We start from the raw sequence: 21,546 nt of genomic DNA, 5'->3' as shown, positions 1-21,546 counted from the left end.
TAACTACATTCTAAATACTTACCCTTATACCCACAGTAGTCTAATCCCTCATCACAAACAGATGGAGACCACCAAGGAAAACCCCAACTAATGAGGAGCTGCAGAGCCCAGTCCTAACAGACACATCTACAACACAACGCAAGGCTCAGGGATGACTGCAGAAGACGGGGAAGCTCTACGAGAACTCCCAAGGAAACAGGAACTTTTCTGTGAGGTTGTGTCTCCTAGCCATGTCAGAGAAACTGCATCCAGGATGTCGCAACAACACGGCTGACAAAATATGAACCGAACATGGATGGCACCAACAGACATACTAACTAACGTGTGTGCGAAACAGCTCACAAGGACTCAATCCTAGACAAAGAACTATAGGAACTAAGGAAAGCTGAGAGTGGGAGAAATGGTGTCCCCAGGAACAGCTCTACAAACCTGCACAGACAAGCAGCATTCTACAGACTGAGCAGGTCGTCTTTACATATTTAGGAATATATATTATTATATATTACATACATACATACATATGCATGCATCAATAACTGAAGAAAAGAAGACATGAATTTGAAAGTAAGTGTGTGGGGGAGTTTGGAAAGAGGAAAAGGAAGAAGGAAACTGGATAAAAATATAATATAATCTCAAATAATAAAAAAAAATTTTAAAAAACATTATTCATCTCTAACTAGTCTACTTAAATGCCATTTTGACTTCCTTTCTCTGTGCTATTGCTGTCATAATTTATTTATAAATCTGTATCAACTCCATCTTATGTCTCCTTGTTTTAAACAGCCTCCTGTCTTAAAAAATTTAAAGTGAGTTTGGGTGTAGTGTAGATTCCTAACAGGCCTCAGCATCACACATGCCTTTCGTGCCACAAGAACCAAGAGGAAAATCAGCACAAAACGGGCATCAAAGGAGGAGCCCAAGTGCACATTATCAAGGCTGTTGACTAAATTTGTTACCACCAAGGTGGGCACAAAGCAAAAAAAAAGGAGGTTGTGTGTGTGTGTGTGTGTGTGTGTGTGTGTGTGTGTGTGTGTGTGTGTAAATCAAAAACAAATAGACAAAAGAGAAGAAGGGAACAAAGGGTGAATGGGTGAGGTGACTAACCGAACAACTAAAGATCTGCCTGGAGAAACCCAGACAGGAAGTGGCCATGTCTGACTAAGCGTGCATCATGCCCATCAGTGGTCCCGGTCTCCCTTCCTGTACAATTCCATTCTTCTACAATCCAGAGGAATATTCTTTATCAACTATGTTCTGAATACAAGGTTTTAGTAAACAGAAAGATTTTTAAAAGGGGGAAATCCCATTTTTTAAGTGTAAATGACTTTTTAAGAAGTAAAAACACAGCCGGGTGGGTGGTGGTGGCGCACGCCTTTAATCCCAGGCAGATCTCTGTGAGTTCAAGGCCAGCCTGGTCTACAAAGCGAGTTCCAGGAAAGGCACAAAACTATACAGAGAAACCCTGTCTCGAAACACCAAAAAAAATAAAAAAATAAACAAAAAATAAAAAAAAGAAGAAGTAGTAAAAACACCAGCAAGAGGTAGTGGGATACTGAACCATAGGAGGCTATGACTGGTTCAGGTATCAGCCTAACATTCTATGTTGGGGAGTAAGTTTTACATCCTACAATATAAAGCATACTTAACAAAAATTTAGAGTCTCAGTCATGCGTTTAATGTGTCTCAAATATTTTAAATTACTTCTAGTCTCATGTTTTTAGAACTGTTTCCTTAAAAATAAATAAAATCACACTTTGATCCTTGTCCAGTCAAAACTACGAGCCAAGTAGGGCATGGTGGTGTATGCCTTTAATCTCATCACTTGGGAGGCAGAGGAAGAAAGATTTCTGAGTTTGAGGCCAGCTTATGTAGTTCCAGAACAGTCAGGACTACATAGAGACCCAGTCTCAAGAAAAAACTAACAAACAAAATAACAGAAAAAAAGAGAGAAAAACTCTAAAAATCTTTAACAATTGTAGATATGGTGGTCAGTTTTCACACTATGCTATGAAAGATAAAACTCTGACTATGTAGTATATGGCAAAACTGTTAAGTGAGCCGAAGTAAAGATACTAGCATCTGATGATGTTATGCGAGACCCCTTAGGGAAAAATTTCCACCAAGCTTTAAGATGGAACATCACTGGAATAACTTTTAAAAAAAGCATAATACATGCCTTTTAGTTTTTTGGTACATGTATTAAAATTGTGTATAGACTGAAATATCTGTGTACTAGTCTCCAATCAATAAAATCTAGTTTAAAAAAATTTAAAGAACAGTTTTTATAATCATTTTATTACTTGAGACAGTGTCTCACTGTGTGGCCCTGGCTGGCCTTGAACTCTGGAGACCTGCCTGTTTCTGCCTTCCAAGTGCTAGGATCATAGACACGCAGCACCACACCTAGCTGCACACCATTTTTAAAAGGACACTTTCTCTGGGCTGGCCTTTTCTTCTTAGACTTCTTTCCTCTGGCACAATGATGGCCTCTTCTCATGCACAAACACACTGCAGGTCAAGCTGGCAGCAGGCCCTGGGTGTCTGTCAATATGCAACCACAGGTTTGCTCTGGTCAGTCTCAGAATTTCTTTGTCTTTGGTTCTGGACAATTTCTGCCTGATGTACCTGAGTGTGGTGCTTTTTCCATTTGTGTTTTATTGAGTAGTTTTGTTTGTTTAGATCTGTAGATTACTGGTTTTCTTCGGTTTAAAAACGTTATGATCATGCCTTCTTTGTCCTATTTTTCCCTAATTTGTTTTCTCTGCTATCTTTCTGAGGAATCAGGCACATATATATGTTGGGTAGTTTGATGTCCTATAATGTTTGAATATTGAAACGTTTCCCTCACCCTTTCTTCTGCTTTATTAAATCTGCTGCAAAACCCACTCACACATTTCTCAGTCTTGACATCTGCCCTCAGCACTTCTTAGGTGGCAGCTCCTCAAGTCCTTGGTTTTGTAGGTTCCCAACTGCTTCAGATGAAGACTTAGCACTTCAATTTCAGTACAGCAAACTCTATTCAATAAGACACCTTGCTGGCCACAAGAACAGTATTTAACAGCAGAGAAATGGTGAAAATTTAATTTGATCTGAAAACAGACATGATAAGTCTGTATGGAGTTTATGGCCACATTTTGTTGGGGATGGAGGGGAGAAGTACCAGTGTGAAAGAATAATTTTTACACTGGGAAGGAGTATTAGAGATGAACCCAGAGCCTCACAAATATATGCTAAGCATACACTCTACCACTAAACAACATCCCTATACTCCTATTCTTTCCATTGTTTATTTAGTATAGTATGTCATAAAATATTGCATTCCTGGTTTGTTTGGTTTTTTTTCAATCTCATGCACCAGGTCTGGCCCTGAAGTCACTCCGTAGTCGAGGGTAACCTTCAACTTCTGATCCCCCACCTCCACCTCCTGAGACTAAAGTTTACAGGCCTGCCCTACCATACCCAGTTTATGTGGTATTGGGGATCAAACCCAGGAATTTGAAAATGCTAGGCATTTCATGAACTGAGTCACACTCTCAGCCCTCTAATTTTTATTTTATTATCTTTTTTTATTATTATTACTATTTTAGGTTTATTTTGGTTTTTGACATAAGAATCTTACTATGTAGTTTTGGCTGGCTTGGAACTCACTACATAGACCAGGCCACCCTTGAACTCAGAGTTCCTCCTGCCTCTACCTTCTAAGTGTGCCACCACACTTGTCCTTCTAATTTTTTTTTTTTTTTTTTTTTTTTTTGGTTTTTTCGAGACAGGGTTCTCTGTGTAGCTTTGCGCCTTTCCTGGAACTCGCTTTGGAGACCAGGCTGGCCTCGAACTCACAAAGATCCGCCTGCCTCTGCCTCCCAAGTGCTGGGATTAAAGGCGTGCGCCACCACCGCCCGGCGGCCTTCTAATTTTTAAGTGTACAAATCAGTAGAATTACATAATGTAAAATAGTGATCACCACTGTTTCAATAACTTTTTCACTGCCCCAAACAAAAACTCTACAATCACCATGCCCAAACACCACTGATCTTTTCAATACCTGCTAAACATCATCTAATGTACATTCTGTCTCTGATTTTCCTATCTGGGAATCTCATATCAATGGAAGTTTATAGTACTTATGCTTTTTGTCTAGCTTTTTTTGTTTTGTTTTGCTTTTCAAGACAGGGTTTCTCTCTGTAACCCTAGCTGTCCTGGAACTAGCTCTGCAGACCAGGCTGGCCTCTTAACTCACAGAGATCTGCCTGCCTCTGCCTCCCCAGTGCTGAGATTAAAGGCATATACCACCACTGCCTGACTGTGTCTACCTTTTTACACTTTATATCCCCAAGGTTTACCTGAACTGTCATCATATCTCTGTGTGTTGTTTCTGACCATAGCTGAATGGCATTCTGTTGATTAGATAGACCTCTTGTTCATTGATGTAATAAAGGATAACTGAGTTATTTCTAGGAACAGTGCTTCAATAAATAGTGCTATTCAGGTCTGTTTTGTACATCTTGGTTATATATCTAGGGGTAGAACTGCTGAATCACCAAGCCATTAGGAATTATATTATTTTGAGAGAAGATGTTACTATGTAACCTTGTTTGGCCTAGAAGTCATGATCCTCCTACCTCTGTATTGTGAGTAGTATGATTATGGGTTTTACTACCTTGCAAAAGTATATAATTTTGGCTATTATGTTCAGTTCTTTGATCCACTTTACATATATATGGAATGACCATATTTTTCAACACATGAATACTAAGTTTTCCCAATACCATTTACTGAAAAGTTGCCTTAAATCAACTAACAACAAAAGCAACGGTTTATTTCTAAGATTTTCTTTTTATATCTAATTCTACCAGTCGCCAGCTCCATCTTTTTTTGTTTGTTTGTTTTGTTTTGTTTTTTGTTGTTATTGTTTTTTTTAATTTTTTTTAATTTTTGATTGCCAAATGCCGTTTATTGAAGGAGGGAGGAGGTCTTAAATACAGGCTTATAGCACAATGGGAGAACCCTGGAGGGCAGAAGCTCACTACTGATATTTTGCAATCTTGCATCTAAGCTGTTAATGCCCATTGTGCAGGATACACAGACAAGGAACTTCCCTTAAGCATTCAGGAGGGTGGAACCCGGCAGGGAATTAGCATAGGGAGGATATCAAGGTCAAGGTCAGCAAGCAAGGCAACAGTTACCCAAAACGGGGGGCCAGGACCCTACAGGTCCCCCCTTTTACTAAAAAATGAGCTTCTGACTTAGGTTGCGTGGGACATCAGCAGGTCACCTTACCCATCATGGAGACGCCTGCCCAGGCCACACAGGCGCTCTGTCTTAGGTTGGTGTCCAGCTCTATCTTTATAGCAATACTACACCATTTTCACTACTGTAGTTTTGTACTAACTTCTGAAACAAGGAAATCTAATTCCACAAAGACTGTTCTCTTTCCAACTTGTTCAATTACTCCAGATCTCCTGGAAAATCTATGTGAACTTTTAAGATAGGTATTTCTGTATTTGGTTGGAATTTTAAAAAGGGTTACATGAATATGTACACACAAAAGATGACCTCCATTTATTTATGTCTTTCTTTCTTTTTTTTAAAGATAGGGTCTCAAACTTACTCAAACTTACTATGTAGCCAAAAATAACCATGAAAGTCTTATTTTCCTGCCTTCTGCCTCCCAAGTGCTAGATTGAAAGGTATAAACCACCATATATAGTTTTATGTGGTACTAAGGCAAGCACTCTACCAACTGAGCTATATACTAAACTCTGTTTCCTTTAACAATTGCTTGAGTTACCAATGTGTAAGTTTTTTTTCTTCTTTGATTAAACATACTCCTAAATATTTTATTCTTGATATTACTATAAATTAAACTAATTCAATTTCCTTTTTGGATAATTTAACTGCAAGAATATAGAAATGTACGGCAGAACTGGGCGGTGGTGGCGCACGCCTTTAATCCCAGCACTCGGGAGGCAGAGCCAGGTGGATCTCTGTGAGTTCGAGGCCAGCCTGGGCTACAGCGTGAGTTCCAGGAAAAGCACAAAGCTACACAGAGAAACCGTGTATCGAAAAAACCAAAAAAAAAAAAAAAAAAAGAAAAAAGAAAAAAAAAAAAAAGAAAGAAATGTATGGCAGATATGGTGATGCACACCTATAATCTCGGTACTTAGGAGTCTGAAGCAGGAGGATCAGGAGGATCACAAGTTCTAAGCTCATAATACATAGTAAGACCCTCTGTCAAAAAAAAAAAAAAAAAAGAAAGAAAGAAAAGAAATGTAACTGTTATTTGTGTCAATTTTGTATTCTATTATTTATTAAATTAGTTTACCACTTTAACAATACTTTTGTTATTTGTTTGTTTGTTTGTTTATTTATTTATTTATTTTTGGTTTTTCGAGACAGGGTTTCACTGTGTAGTTTTGGTGCCTGTCCTGGATCTTGCTCTGTAGACCAGGTTGGCCTCGAACTCACAGAGATTCGCCTGCCTCTGCCTCCTGAGTGCTGGGATTAAAGGCGTGAGCCACCACCGCCAGGCTAACAATACTTTTATTGATCCTTTATGAATTCTACACATAAGATCACATTAACTATGAACTGAGTATTTCCAACTTGGATATCTATTTCTCTTCTGGAGTAACTGCTCTAAACAAAAGCAGAAAAGAATAATGAAGGAAGGAAGCAAAAACCTTCATGGGCAACTCCTTATTGGTTGATTTGTCTATTCTTGGCACAATAGGTAGATCTAGTGCTTACTAGGGAATCTTTACTAATATGACAGGTCACCAAGTATTTATAGTTTGCATCAGAAACATTCTCAAAGCCTGTTTTAAGTCTGATTCCCAGCTTAGAATCTGTGGAATTTTCAGGGGGTGGAGCCTGGCTGGCAGAACAGGTTATGACCATGGAGAGGCCTCTGCAGGTTACACCTGTTCCTGGGCCTGGCTTATCCTCTGCCTCTGATCTGTCAGCACATAAAAAAGTTCCTGCTGCCACTCTGCCATGCCTTCTGCACTGTGAGAGACCTAAATCCCTCTGAAATCATGAGCCAAAATAAACCTTTACTCCCATAAGACACTCTGCCAGGCATTTTATCACAGTGATAAGAAAAGTAACTACTATACCAAGTAAGTAAAGATGGGAGACAAAAGGGTAAACGTCGGATAGCAACAAGTTCCTTCAGGAGCTTCAAGGAGAAACTGTCTCCTGTTCATCTAAGAAACATCTACACAGGAAATAGGAATATGAACCTGACTGGGTGGCTACCTTCGGATCCACCTGTGCTCCAGCCTTGATGAGGTACTTCACTGCATCCAAGTGGTTGTTTTCTGCAGCCTCCATCAATGGGGTCCGCTGATCTTCTGAGCAAGTGTCAATATTGGCACCGGCCTAGTAAAACAAAGATTGTTTAGGTGTGTTGAAGGCAATTTCTGCATCCTCCATCCCAATAAGTAAAAGAACTATGAGGCTTTTGCATTTGTCAAGAGATTTAACAACATTAAAACTGTTTTACTGACCAACTGTGTCTGATTCTTCAAAACAGCATTCATGACGTAGTAATAAAGCTGGGGCTATTTAGTGGTAGAGTACCCACCATGCATGGACAAGGCCCTAGACTCAATCTCTAGCACCCACACACTCAACACACTGACACCCCACACACACTCCCACACTCAGACACAATTACTCTATCAAGTTCTACCTCAAGCAGAATATTTTTGCTAGACTTCATTTCTAAATTCATCTGACACACAGGCACAGCAGGATATAGAGATGTCTAAGAAAGGGAGCGGAAGAACCTCAGGAGAGAGAAAAGTATATGGGAGGGCAGAGGATAGCCCATCTATTCAGCCTGTTTCTCCAAGTGTTAAAATATTTTCCAGAATAAACAAAAAAAACCAAAAACTAGCTTAGGTGGGCGGTGGTGGCTCACGCTTTAATCCCAGCACTCAGGAGGCAGAAGCAAGCGGATCTCTGTGAATTTGAGGCCAGCCTGTGCTACAGAGTGAGTTCCAGAAAAGGCGCAAAGCTACAAGTGATAAGAATTCTGGAATAATTAGTAACTTTTTCAATAAATAAAGAGGCAATGACAAGGACACACAGATACCCCAGTTTGCTATCAACTGTGGCCAAGAGCAAGTGGTTGCTGACAGCTGAACCTTCTCCATAGGATTCTCCGTCAGCTTCTTAGATTAAGGACAAAGGGCTAATACTTGACTTACAAAGTAAATATTTACAACTATAAAGGAAAAATAGTATTCTTGCTGTCAGCAGTAAAAAAGCTGAAGTCTAGAGATGTGCTCCAAAAAGGAATATTGTAGCTTCACAGAGCAGTGGCCAGAGGTCAGGTGACCACAGCAGCAGTGAGACTGAAGCATGTAGGAAAAACCTGAAAACGTGGTGGGTTTCAACACTAACCTTAAAGGGCAAGGTCTAGTGCTTAAAAAATACAACAAAACCAATCACTGAAGGTAAAGGAAAGCTAGAACTCCACAGCAGCTAATTTTAATAAGTAAATAACTAAATAACTTCTAAAAGTACAGAGAATGGAGGTCATACAGAAGCTCTGGGAAAGCTGCACTGCACTATGTAGGAAGGATAAACTTCTATTTGTACAGAGCACACACAGCTCTGCTCCTCCATCACACACACACACACACACACACACACACACACACACACACACACACACACACACACACAGTGAAGAACAGACAGGTTCAAGAGCACCTACAATAGCCCATCCCTAAATTCTTACTCAAGCTAGGTGAAGAGCTAGGCCTCAAGCTGCACAGCACACACACAGAACAAAACTTGTAGGCAGCCCTACAACCCAACCTCTGGGGTGGGGACCACGGCTTTCTGGAGAACTCAGGTGCCCTCTACCCTCCTTTTGCCAAGTCCCTGGTTCCTGTTTCCAGCGCCATTTGAGGGAGACTTGCTCCCTCTTTTTCTCCCAGGGTACTCTTGAGGAGGGAGAAGTGAGAACTATAGAGATAAAAGTATAGAGGAGAGAGACAGTTAGAAACACAGGATAGCTAGGGAGGGCCTGGGTCAAAACCCACCAGCCCCTTCTGTCGCTTCTAAAGGGCCTTTAAAGGGATGCCAAGGGGTGGAGCAAAAGACCTTCCCACAGCATAGCCAAATGCAGACCATCCCAGGCACCTGGTGACCATGCATGTGGTCAAGACATCCCCCAGTGCAGCCCTGCTGTGTAAAGCAACCTCAGATCTCACTAGGAAGGTTTTATGAGCTCCCACAGGAGGCACAAAAGTAAGGCCCACCAGATGACTGATTAGATCTTCAAATAGGGTGGGAAAAAAACAGAACCAAAACAACCACACCTCCATCATGAGGAATGCCAATAGAAAGAATCCTGGATGTGTTGTGCGCAAACCACTGTGAAATTGGCATGACCTGCTTCCACGGGTTCCAAAGCCCTCTCTGTGTGTAAGGGTGCAACCCTAAGAGGGACAGTGACAGAGGAAAGTCACTGAAAGGTGTGAAAGGGAAAGTTTGAATGTCTCTCATTAAACCCCAGTTACCCTTCAGAACCTTAGCACAACAATGCTACTTAAAAGAACAAAGTACTGGAAACAGAACTCTGTCAATGAGTAGATAGATACCCACAGGCTAACGTTACTAGATAGGGCAGCCAGGCCTAATGGTGCTTCTGTGATCAATGCTCTCAGTCCAGGATTGAGACCATGGGCATCCACAGCACTGACCAAAGGATGAGGAAAACTCCAGATCAGAGAAGCACTTTCTGCAAAGCTAGAATGCCTTCCATTTATGTTGCCCATACTGTAGCCCCAAATACCCAAGGAATAAGCAGGGTGCTGTCACTTTAAATCCAAACAATACACCTAACAGGAATCATTGTGCTGCAGTAGTCATGGACAATCAGCAATACACAGAAATGCATACGCACACAGGTACAGAAAGGCCTCATAGTAGGAAGCAGGTGAACATCAAAACTGCTCTGAACAGGCCTCTGTGCAGACTGATGCTGGTTTCCTGGCTCAAAACCAAGTGTGATGGTAATCTCAAGTGTCAGTTTGATGAGATCAAGCATCACCTGGGAAACAGCCTTTGGAAATAAGTTGATTGAGGTTAGAAGACCCGCCCACTGTGGGTAGCATTACTCCCTGGGCTAGGATCCTAATTGTATAAAAAGGAGAAAGTGAGCTCAGCATAAGCATTAATAATTCATTTTTGACTATGGATGCAACAGGATCAGATATCTCAAGGTCCTGCCGCTACAAGCTTCTACTCCATGAAGAATTGTAGCTTCAAACTATAAGTCAAAATAACGTTTTCTTACATTAAGTTGCTTCTTAATTTTTAATTACAATATAATCATACCACTTCTCCCCTTTGTTCCCCCAATCCCTCCCATGTCCCCTCCCTGTAGACCCTCCTATAGCTCTGCCTCACTCCATCTCAAATTGATGACCTCTTTTATTCTTGTTGTTACATGCATATATAAATGTGTAAATATATAAATACAACCTGCTGATTCCACTTGGTGTTGCTTGTGTGTACATGATGGCTCATCATTTTGTATTGGAAAAAACAATTAGAGAGCCATCCCTGGGATAGATTAAGTCTCCCTTTCTCAGCAGTCATTAGCTGCTTTGTCTAGTTCTTTGCCTGGGGTGGGAGCCCATGAGATTTCCTGCTTCCATGTTAACATGTCTATAGACATTGTCACTGTTTCAGTCTTGTTTAGCAGCCATATTGTGGGAGTGTTATGGGTGCAGCTTCCCTGTCATTTCTAGGAGACACAATCTTTTGTTTGTTTGTTTTTTTGTTTTGTTTTGTTTTTCCAAGACAGGGTTTCTCCGTGTTATGCCTGTCCTGGACCTCGTTCTGTAGACAAGACTGGTCTCGAACTCACAGAGATCCGCTGGCTCTGCCTCCTGAGTGCTGGGATTAAAGGTGTGCACCACCACTGCCCGGCTAGGAGACACAATCTTACCTTAAGTTCCTTTTGTCAATATATTTTATCATAGTAACAGGAAAAGTAACTAATAAAACAAATAAGAAAAGAACCCAGGGAGCTAGAAAGATGGCCCAGTAGTTAAGAGTACTGTGATGACTCTTCCAGGAGACCTAGGTTCAATTCCCAACCCTCACATGGTGGTTTACCACATCTATAACTCCAGTTCTAAGGATCTGACACCCTCTTCTGGCCTCTAGATACCAGGCATGCATGTGGTGCACAGACATATATGCAGGCAAAATACTCACAGACATAGCATTCTTAAAAAAAAAAAATTAAAATTATATGACCATGAACCATACTGCCTGTCAGCGTGGTGAGGCCAGAGACAGACAACTTTGGGCTGGCAGCTGTTTCTGAGGACACAGTAAGACTGGATCCAGAAGTTATGGTGCATCTACCTTCTAACAACAAGTAAAAAACCAAGACATTAGACGGGCAGCGGTGGTGCACGCCTTCAATCCCAGCACTTGGGAGGCAGGGGCAGGTGGATCTCTGTGAGTTTGGGGCCTGCCTGGTCTACAGAGCGCATTCCAAGATAGCCAGAGCTACAACACAGAGAAACCCTGTTTTGAAAAAACAAAATAAACAACAACAACAAAAAAAACCCAGAATGCTTACATCTTAAGGAGCTGCTTCTGCATTTAAGACACTTATACACATACATACATCTATGTATTTCTCTAGGGGTTTGTTTTATGGTATTGGGAAGTGGACCTAGGGCCTCTTGCATGCTAAGCACATACTGTCTCAGGTACTTTTCATCTTGCTGTTATAAAATACCCTGAGAAAAGCAACATAAGGAAGGAAGGTTTATTCTGGTTCAAGAGTACACTTAGCATCAGGGAAGAAATCAAGGCTACGGTAAGAACTTAAAACATACTCAGGAAGACAGTGATGAAAATATGTGTTCAAGTAGCTTCTTGTTTAGGTACTCTAGGTCCCAAGTCCAGAGAATGATGCAGTCCTCCTTTAGGGTAGGTCTTTCCATGTCAATTAACCTAATCAAGATAATCAGAGGCTAACCTAATCTCAATAACTCCTTATAGCTATACATGGAGGCTTGTCTCCTAGGTAGTCCCAGATCCCCTTAAGTTGACAATCAACACTAGCAATGAACACACTATAGTACTGAGGTATAATCCCCAGAGAGACCATGGCTAGGAACCAATCCACAAAGTCCTACCCTGATGTAGAGGAATCCTAACAGGAGAGAACTAAGACAGAAGGGGATCTGTTTCTGAAGATCCTATGGGAAAGGAACAAAGGTCGTGGACCTGAAGGGTTGACAATGATCCTAAGTATAATAAGGTGAGAATTCAGATCACTGAGGCAATAGGACAGTTTTTGAAGCATTCAGGAATAAGCAAAACATCACATATAAAGTGGCAGAAGTCAATACATCAAGCTCAGAATGGTATCTAGAAAAAGACCCACTACCAGAGTCTTGATCCTCTAGGGCCATCACGAGGAGTGACCACAGACGAGATGTCAGTACAGCACCTGCTGGTACTAGTGGGCAGAGTTCTACAGTCTGTGCACAGGGAAGGCTCAATCACAGCACAAACGAGATAATGAGAGGTCACAGTTAAAAACACACGACTGTGAACTTGGAGATAATGAGAGTTCACAGGTAAACACACACCACTGTGAACTTGGACTCAGCACACAAAGTATATAAACATGCATGGCATTTATAAAAACGGGAACAAAAAGACCTATGAGACGTGGATGCCATGAAGAGAAACAATTACATATACAGTTTAGAAGGATAAGCGAAAGGGAAAAATACAGAAAACTTGTTCAAAGAAATAACTACTGAAAAGCTTACAAACTTGGAGAAAATGAACGAGAACCAGGAAGCCACAAAGGACCCCAAAATAGATTTCAACCAAAATAGTCTTTAAGGCTTATATTATCAAAAGCACCAGACAAAGTGAGAATCTTAAAACACAGCCAGAGAAAATCTTAAAGCACACACACAAAGGAATCCCAATTATGCCACAGCAGACTTAGAAACAGACATCCAGGTGAGGGTCAAATGGTGTCTGCAGAGCGCTGAAAGAAAATAAAAACCCTGCCGGGCGGTGGTGGCGCACGCCTTTAATCCCAGCACTCGGGAGGCAGAGGCAGGTGGATCTCTGTGAGTTCGAGGCCAGCCTGGTCTCCAAAGCGAATTCCAGGAAAAGGCGCAAAGCTACACAGAGAAACCCTGTCTCGAAAAAAACCAAAAAAAAAAAAAAAACCCAAACATCCAACAGCTGAGGATACAGACCCCCAAAGCTATCATCAAGAAATGAAGTAGGAACACAGACTTCAAGATAGCCTAGCAATATATGAAAAGTATAAAATGTCTGATATTAGAAATGAAAAAAAGGAGGGGGGCAACTATCATGAAAGCATGCAAATGGACTCAGATAAAACAGGATCAAACCCTGTCCACGCAGAGATTCACCAAACCACAAAGATACAGAGATGAAAAAGGCATATATAATAATAACAGGAGGAACAATGAACAAGCTGAAAGGATTGTGTCCTTAACAATAAAAGCCTTAAATGGAAAGAGAAGAAATTCCCACATAAAAAAATACAGACTAGGGACTGGAGAGATGGCTCAGTGGTTAAGAGCACTGACTGTTCTTCCAGAGGTTCTGAGTTCAATTCCCAGCAACCACATGATGGTTCATTACTACCTGCAATGAGATCTGGTGCCCTCTTCTGGCCTGCAAGAACACATGCAGGCAGAACACTGTATACATAATAAAAAAATAAATATTTAAAAGAAAATACAGACTGAATGGATTTAAAAAAAAAATAAAATCATCTGATTTGCTGCCAGTAAGAAACTCATTTCAGTAACACACATAGTTCTAGTGAATGGATACAAAAAGATGTACCATAGAAAGAGCAAACTGATATACTTAGATAAGACAGATTTTAAGTAAAACAAAAACCAACCAGGGCTGGAAAAATGGCTCAGTGGTTAAGAGCACTTGCTGCTCTTCTAAAGGACCTGGGTTCAATTCCCAGAACCTACACAGTGGCTCACAAAAGTCTCTAACTCCAGTTTCAGGCAATCCAAGGCCCTCTTCTGACCTCCAGTCACCAAGTACGCATGTGGTACACAGACATACATCTAAGCAAAATACTCAAACACATGAAATACAATTAAAAAGGAAAATTTAAAGGTCACTATATGACATAGTAGTCAATTCAATAAGAGGAAATAACAATTATAAATATATATGTACTCAAGAGAACCCAATTATATAATACGAACATTACATTTAAAAGGACAGAAACACTCCAACACAGTGTAATTGTTGGCTTTATACCATTTTCTTTTTTTTAGAGGAGCTGAGGACCGAACCCAGGGCCACGCGCTCTACCACTGAGCTAAATCCCCAACCCTTCATACCATTTTCATTTGATGATCTCACTCAGACCAAAATCAAGAAAGAAACAGTGGAATTGAACTATAATACAGATCAAAGGAACAAGCCAGACAGTTACAGAACATTTCACGTTAGAGCTATAGAAAGTAAATTCTTCACAACAGCACATGGAAAATTCTGTAGGTGAGACCAAAAGTAAGTCTAAATAAATACTTTAAGGTTTATTTTATTTTTTAATTATTGGTATTGTGTGTATGTACAGAAGAGCTGGAGTTAAGGAGGCTGTGACACCTCTCTGCCCCCAATGCAACATGGTTTCTGGAATTTGAACTTGGGTCCTCTGAAAGAGTAGTAGGTATGTGCTCTTAACTGCTGAGCCATCTCTCCAGCTCCAAAACAATTTTAGCCTCCCCCACACCAAAAGAAAACAAACAAACAAACAAAAGACCACAGCATACATCACCTATGGCCACAATAAAATAAAACTGGAAATAAACAAAAAAGAATTTTGGAATGGCATATATACAAAGAAATTCAACAGTATTCTCTTAAACAAGCAATGGGTCAATAAAGAAACAAGAGAAACCCACAATATTTCCTAGAACTGGGAGCAAAGGAGACAGCGTGGAAGGGAGCGTCTTCCCACGCGCACATGATGACAAGGGCTTGCACCTCCAGCATCCTTGTAAATGTGGAGCGGGCAGGGCAGCCTTTCCTGGCTGTACTACTAGCAGCTGGGACACAGAACTAAGGCATCCTAGGTGCAAGTGGCTAGCTAGGCTAGGTTAATCTTCAAGCTCTTGGCTTAAATAAGAGTCCTATCTCTCTATATAAAGTGGAGATTGATTAAGGAAGACATCTGATGTCAACCTCTGCGCCACCCACCCACACACACACACTTTCTAGAACAAATGAAAATACAACATGGAATAGAGCAAAGGTAATACTAAGAAAGATATTTATGGCAATAAACCATAGCAAAAAATAGAAGTCTCAAATAAATAAACTAATGATGATTAGAATGCTAAGGAAATAGAACAAAATCCAAAATGAATAGAGAGAGAAACAACAAAGATCAGAAGAGAAACAAATAAAATGTATGTTAGAAATGAAAAAAAAAAGATTAAAAGACAAAGTTTTTTAGTTAACCTAAGCAAGAAAAGAAAAAGAACACACAACCCACACAAAAGCACAGAGAACAAAGTAGATCTACATCAACTGGTATCACAGAAACACAAAGCATCATTATGGACTATAATGAATAATCACATGATAGCAAGAAATGAGTGATTGACTTTCTAGACATTTAAAACCAACCAAAATTGAATAATGAAGAAATAAAATGCCTATAAAGTCCAATAAATAACAACAGACTGCAGTAAAGTCAAAGAAAATGTCTTCCAACAAAGAAAGGCCCAGAGTGGGCAGTTCCACAATTGAATTTCACCCAGTTTCCAATGATTAATGCCAGTATTTCTAAAAGTATTTTAAATGGGGGAGGGAGAGAGGACACGCCCTTAAACTAGATCTACAATACCAACCCGGACACCACCAACGGCCACAGCATCAAAGGCACAGGAAAACAGCTATCCCGGTGCAGAGATACAAAAATTCTGAGCAAATTACTAGCAAGTTAATTACATAGTACTTTAGAAATGTCACCAGCATCAAGTGAAGAGACTAATGTATCAGATACTTCTCAAAAAAAGATATAACAAGAACCACAAGTATATGAAAAACTGCTCAACATCACTAATAATTAAGGGAATATAAATTCAAAAAGATAAATAAATAGCAAATTCTATATAGATATAGAAAAAGAAAAACGCTTATATCCTGAATTGACAGCCAAATAGGCAGTACGAAAGACAGTATGGAGGTTTTCAACTTCTAGAGCTAGAGCAACCAAGTGATCCAGAAAGTGTACTCCTGGGTGTACATCAAAGGAAAGGAACTTATGTCTGAGAGACCTCTGCACACGTAAGTCTACAACAGCCCTGTTCACAGGAGCTATGACACTGAACCAAACCTAGTGTCCACTAACAAATGGACAATAAACAAAGTGTGGTGTGTAGACACAACATAATAGCTGCCATAAATAAGACTGTGATCCTACATTTACAGCAACACAATAGAATATTGCACATTCTCACTCGTATGTGGAAGCCAGAAGTGAAAACAGAGGTTACCAGCTGCTGGGAAAAGGTGTAGAGAGGAATAGAGAGAATGGTTAATGGTTACCAGAGTGTGACTAGATGGGAAAAATATTTTCAGTGTTCTAAAGTACTGTAGGGTCAGGAAAGGCGCAAAGCTACACAGAGAAACCCTGTCTCGAAAAACAAAAACAAAAACAAAAACAAAAATAAAATAAAATAGAAAAATAAAGTACTGTAGGGTAACAGGGTTTGACACAATTAATTGAATTATTTCAAAATAACTAAGAAAGGCTTTTAATTTTCAAATCACAAAAAAATAATGATTATACATTATATACTGAAACATCACTCTGTATCCCATAAATATATACAATTATACTGTGTCAAAAAGTTTAAAATTTTAAGTACTCAAATGATCATAGTTTTTTAATTTTTTTACATTTTTTTAAATTGGGAGAGACATATGCGCACATCACAACATATGTCAAGGTCAGAGGACAATTTGTGTTCTCTTCTTCCACCACGTGAGTTCCAGGAGTCAAACTCGGGTTGTCAGGTTTGCTGGCAAGCACCTTTAACTACTCAGTCATCTCATAAGGAAACTTATGAACATGATTTAAACAATAAAGGGTATGTAATCAGTCACTGGGATCAGAAGAGGGAAAGATCTGGGCCTCACTAAGGCCCCATCACCTGCAGCAGACCATAGTAAATAGGGAAGTCAGGACTAAACTAAAACTAGAAAACAAGCTGAGACACAGCCACACAGTAGTGTGGTACTCTCACAAAGGCAAATGTCAGAATAAACAGTAGGAGAGGTCAAGAGCCACAGGGCTGGAGGCATTTTCCTATGGCAGCCTTGAGGTACAACTGCCATATTTTAGCCGTGACTAGAAACCTAGTGACACTTATATAAAGCTATCCTTCCAAACCTGAACCAGCATGTGGCAGATGTCCACGTGGCCAGCCTCTGCAGCAGCATGCAATGGGGAGCGCTTACTCTGGTGCTCCATTTTGAAATTGGGATCAATTCCATCAACTGTAAACAAACACAATTTTACTAATTACATCAGATACAACCACAATACACTTTGAGACAATTAGGATGGTCAACAGGGCTGACATGGATACCTTCATGATAAAAAGTGAGCTCTGGAGCCATGATGGAGCCACAATATTACTATGCCCTGTTGGCAGGTAGAAGTCAGGCTCCACTTGTGCTGGCAAGACCAAGAGAACCTATACCAGTCCAACATGAAACCTGGCAGGCAGGTTTATTAGAGTGTTCTACCATGCTCATTCTGGTGTTTTCAGGTACTCCTATCTCAGCCTCTTGTAAGCTCATGAAAACAGTGATAAAGGGCAAACATGTCCAAAAACAGACATGCCCTGGGAGTAGAAAGAAGTGTAACCCCCAGACTCAGACATTTGTTCCATTTTTTAGTTTTTGGGACACAGGGTCTCACTATGTAGGCCAGGTTGGCCTTGAACTTGAAATCCTTCTGCCTTAGGCTCCTACTGTTAAACAAAATTTTTCTAGACATTTACTCAAGATACCGTGTAAAAAGTAATGAAGCAATTTAATACTATGTGAAGTCCAGGAAGAGAAAAACTTTTTAATTAAATGAACTCTCCCACCTTTCCCTTTCCCCTCAGACAAACTTTAGCTTCTTTCATGATTTGCTGTCAGTCAAAGAGCTCTTTATTCATGCTTTTCAAACTAAAGATGAACTTCAGAGAGATCAAGCCTAGAACTACGAATCAAGTGGAGACTGGGCCAGTTCTAACGAGCACACTCTCGGGCACAGCAGAGCCAAGAAGCTCCACAGCTGGAGAACACACAATGTGCGCACTCCCCAAGCCACTCTGCACCAGCGCTACTCCTGTCAACACAGAAGCACTGGCTTCCTCACTGCAACACGTCACAGCAGGACCCAGGGTGCTGCAGCTGCTTCTCTTGCATGTACACTTCTGCTTATCTAATAACCCCTCAACCACTTACTTTCTCAAATCTACAGATGCACAGAGACCATTTCTAGTGCTGTGCAACAGGCTAAATGCCAGGGAGCACTTTCTTTCACTAATCAGAGGAATCAAATAATTATAACCATCAGACAGTGAGATGGGGCTCCTGAGAAAAAGGGTAATAAACAAGGCTTCCCTGTGTTCCTTTTGGGGCCTCAGATATAGCAACTCACCTAGCATGAGAAGCACCTTCTGCAGCTCACCCTGCCTGGCTGAGAAGTACAGCTGCTTCGGGTGGAAGCGAAGCTTCTTGGGTCTGTAAGAAGCAGAACAGCAATCAGCACCAGCCTCTTACTGCCAAAACAGGGCAAGAGGTACAATGTTGAGAGCATTTGCCAACATGATCAAAGCCCTGAGGCACTGCCCACCAAAAGAACAAACAAAACAACAACAAAAAACCCAAGAAACTGTCTTCTCGTGTCTTCAAAGTGCTGCACACTAAATACCACTGGAGACAGGACATAGAGCCTACTCAGGGTACAGACAAGTTGCTGCAGTGTAGAGGGCCAGAGAGCCCCAAGAAGTCATCATGCATTAGTATCATGTATACTCAAGATGGCATATGAGGTGCCAGCCAGAATGTCCAGAGGGACCTGTACAGTTCAAGTGATGACAATTGTCATGGGGTGACACTAATTACCCTCCAGAAGCAAGGAAGGGGCTGGAGCCAACATGTTTGCTATGAAGTTTACATCAACTCATAAACAGGGGTTAGGAGTGGAGGGTCAGGAAAAGTATGGGGCCTGGTCAATGAATAGAAACTAAGGGTATCAGATGGGCTAGGACAGAAATAGTGAGAGGCTATTCAGAATGAGGAAGACCAACAGAGGGACTGGACTTATCTGTTAGGTATGCATGAGTGGACCATTTTCCTTCCAAGGCAGACTAAGTTTAGAGGTCACCTTGATAAGCCTCTGTAAGGAGTGGAAGGTGTTCCCAGAAAGAGGACACAGGCAGACCTGTGAGCCAACAAAGGCTGCAGTGTGGTGACTAGCAGATAGCCTGAGGTCACCTGATCTAGCCCACACTAGGCAGAGATTAGGCAGCAAGGTCGACCGGAGGAGCTCATGGAATAGTAGGAGCCTGCAGGAGGCTCACCCACAAGAGCTCCGAAGACTGCCCTTGCTCTTGGCATGAACGGATAATCATTTGCAACAATTTATCCCAGACAGTAGAAAGACATTTGAGACTGGCACCTCATATTCTCATCCTCTGATAAACAGTGTTATTCAAAAAGCTGGAAAGTACTAGGAACCCCTGGGGAAGAACATGACCCTGAGTTGTCTCTGGGGAAAAAAAACAACAAAAAAACAAAAACAAAAACAAAAAAAACAAAAACAGGCTGGCTCTTACTTTTCAGAGTCCAGAGCGATTAGAGCACTTTCCAAGGTTTCCTTTCCTGGGCCCTGGGAAAGGCCAGAAGTTGGCCTCACGAACCCAGCTGGCCCTGCAGGATCGAAGCACTCTTGTGCCTGGGGGACTGTGCTCTGCGATTTGTCGTCCTCTGGGGCTCCAGCAATGCTTCATGAGAAGGAAATTATTGAAATGTTGGTTCATTATTCTGAAAACCTCTCTTTCTCATGGAAACCAATGAAAACATAAAACAAGACCTATTCTAACCTGCCCACACAGGCTGCCTCTGAGTAGAGTCAATGGCCCAGTCCATTCACTACCTGCAAGTCTCAAGGGAGCTGCCTGAAATGCAGAACCCCATTCCCTCAATAAATGAGACACTCAGAAATCAGCACAACACTCCAAGGATCTCCACCCACTCCCTCAGACCTGATTTTAATAATAGACAAGCTTCAGGCTATATCCCCTCTACTGCCTTCCCCAGTTTAAGGAGGGACGCCTTCTAGAACTGTGACTTGAGAAGGCAATTTTACCAGTTAAGAGGAAAGCACGAAGACCTTCCCAATCCTGTGTTTAGCTGTATACATACACAATCTGAAGCCTTTAAACAACCTCAAATGAAGTTTTAGGGTTGGTTTTTTTTTTTCTCTCCTACTGCTGTCGTGTTTACAAAACTATTTTCTCCTCTTTTTGCTGAGCAACTAGATGGCTCTGTCACTGCGTGGAAAGGATCTCTTCACCATTCCTTCCCATCAGGGAATGGCCGGAAGGAGAGCCTGCAGCCATCTGTCTTATCCCCCTACAACTCTCAAGATCATCAGCTAATCTCTACTGGGTCCTTTGAGGAAAGCAATTCAATGTCTGTGGGAACACATCCCTTTATCTTATATTCAGCAAAGGCCTTCAACCCTGTGCCAAGCAGTGTGGCAAGTCTACAGCAGCTCATAGAACACTTCAGGGCGTGAGGACTGCATTAATAATGACAAAACCACAAAGGCTGCACCAGTCAAAAGCAGGAATAAAAACTGATTCAACACAGATGATTTTATCAAGCCACAATGAAAAAGACTCTTGGACAAATGGTACTAAATGAACACCAGCACTTCTCAGAGATCAGAAACCACAATAAACGACAAAGTTCGCTGAGACTTCCAGATAAGGGAGCGGACACTGATACCTCAGAGGACATAGCTTCAGGAGCACTACGTGGAAAACCCGGCCACAGCTAACTTGCTGAGTACCTGCCCGTGGTCGTGTCAGCCCTGCCCTCAGAAACCACGCTCTTCTCCTGTCCAGAGGCCAGGGTCACTGTGGAAGTCGTGTCTGCTTTCGCTATGGTCACCTCTTTGGCCTTGGAAGTCTCTTCCCCACAATGGGGACAGTAGCTGGCATTGTTGACTCGAGAGGCACAGTCCTTGTGGAAACGATGAGAGATGCTGCTCTCAGGCTGACATTCCATAAAGTTACCCTGAAGAAAGAAAGGTGAAAATCATTTAAAAACTGAGAATAACATTCAAAAAACTACATGAGGCTCTACTGAACCACTCAGAGTATACAAGCAAGTAAAAACCCAGTTAGGGCCTGGTGACCAACAGGAGAGAAGCCAAAAGCTCTCCAAATG

The 21,546-nt window shown here is 41.3% G+C and overlaps 1 protein-coding gene across 9 annotated transcripts in view; it reads right to left on the bottom strand.

The window, feature by feature from the left end:
* Ehmt1 (euchromatic histone lysine methyltransferase 1) overlaps positions 1–21,546 on the bottom strand; it is a 172,912-nt gene that overhangs the window by 30,653 nt on the left and 120,713 nt on the right. For 8 of the 9 annotated variants that reach the window (XM_052725925.1, XM_052725930.1, XM_052725929.1 and 5 more), the window contains 5 exons: positions 21,167–21,393; positions 19,926–20,093; positions 18,746–18,828; positions 17,480–17,586; positions 7,258–7,380 (listed from right to left, as the gene is read on the bottom strand). In XM_052725925.1, coding sequence (XP_052581885.1) covers positions 7,258–7,380; positions 17,480–17,586; positions 18,746–18,828; positions 19,926–20,093; positions 21,167–21,393 — 708 coding nt within the window. Of the gene's footprint in view, positions 1–7,241; positions 7,381–17,479; positions 17,587–18,745; positions 18,829–19,925; positions 20,094–21,166; positions 21,394–21,546 lie in introns of all 9 variants that reach the window. The other variant, XM_052725933.1, reaches the window with a different exon arrangement.

This window comes from Peromyscus californicus, unplaced genomic scaffold (assembly GCF_007827085.1).
Source record: "Peromyscus californicus insignis strain IS unplaced genomic scaffold, ASM782708v3 Scaffold_7__1_contigs__length_154581171, whole genome shotgun sequence".
Classification (NCBI taxonomy): domain Eukaryota; kingdom Metazoa; phylum Chordata; class Mammalia; order Rodentia; family Cricetidae; genus Peromyscus; species Peromyscus californicus.
Note: the sequence above shows the minus strand (reverse complement) of the source record. Positions and strands in the feature narration are given on the sequence as shown.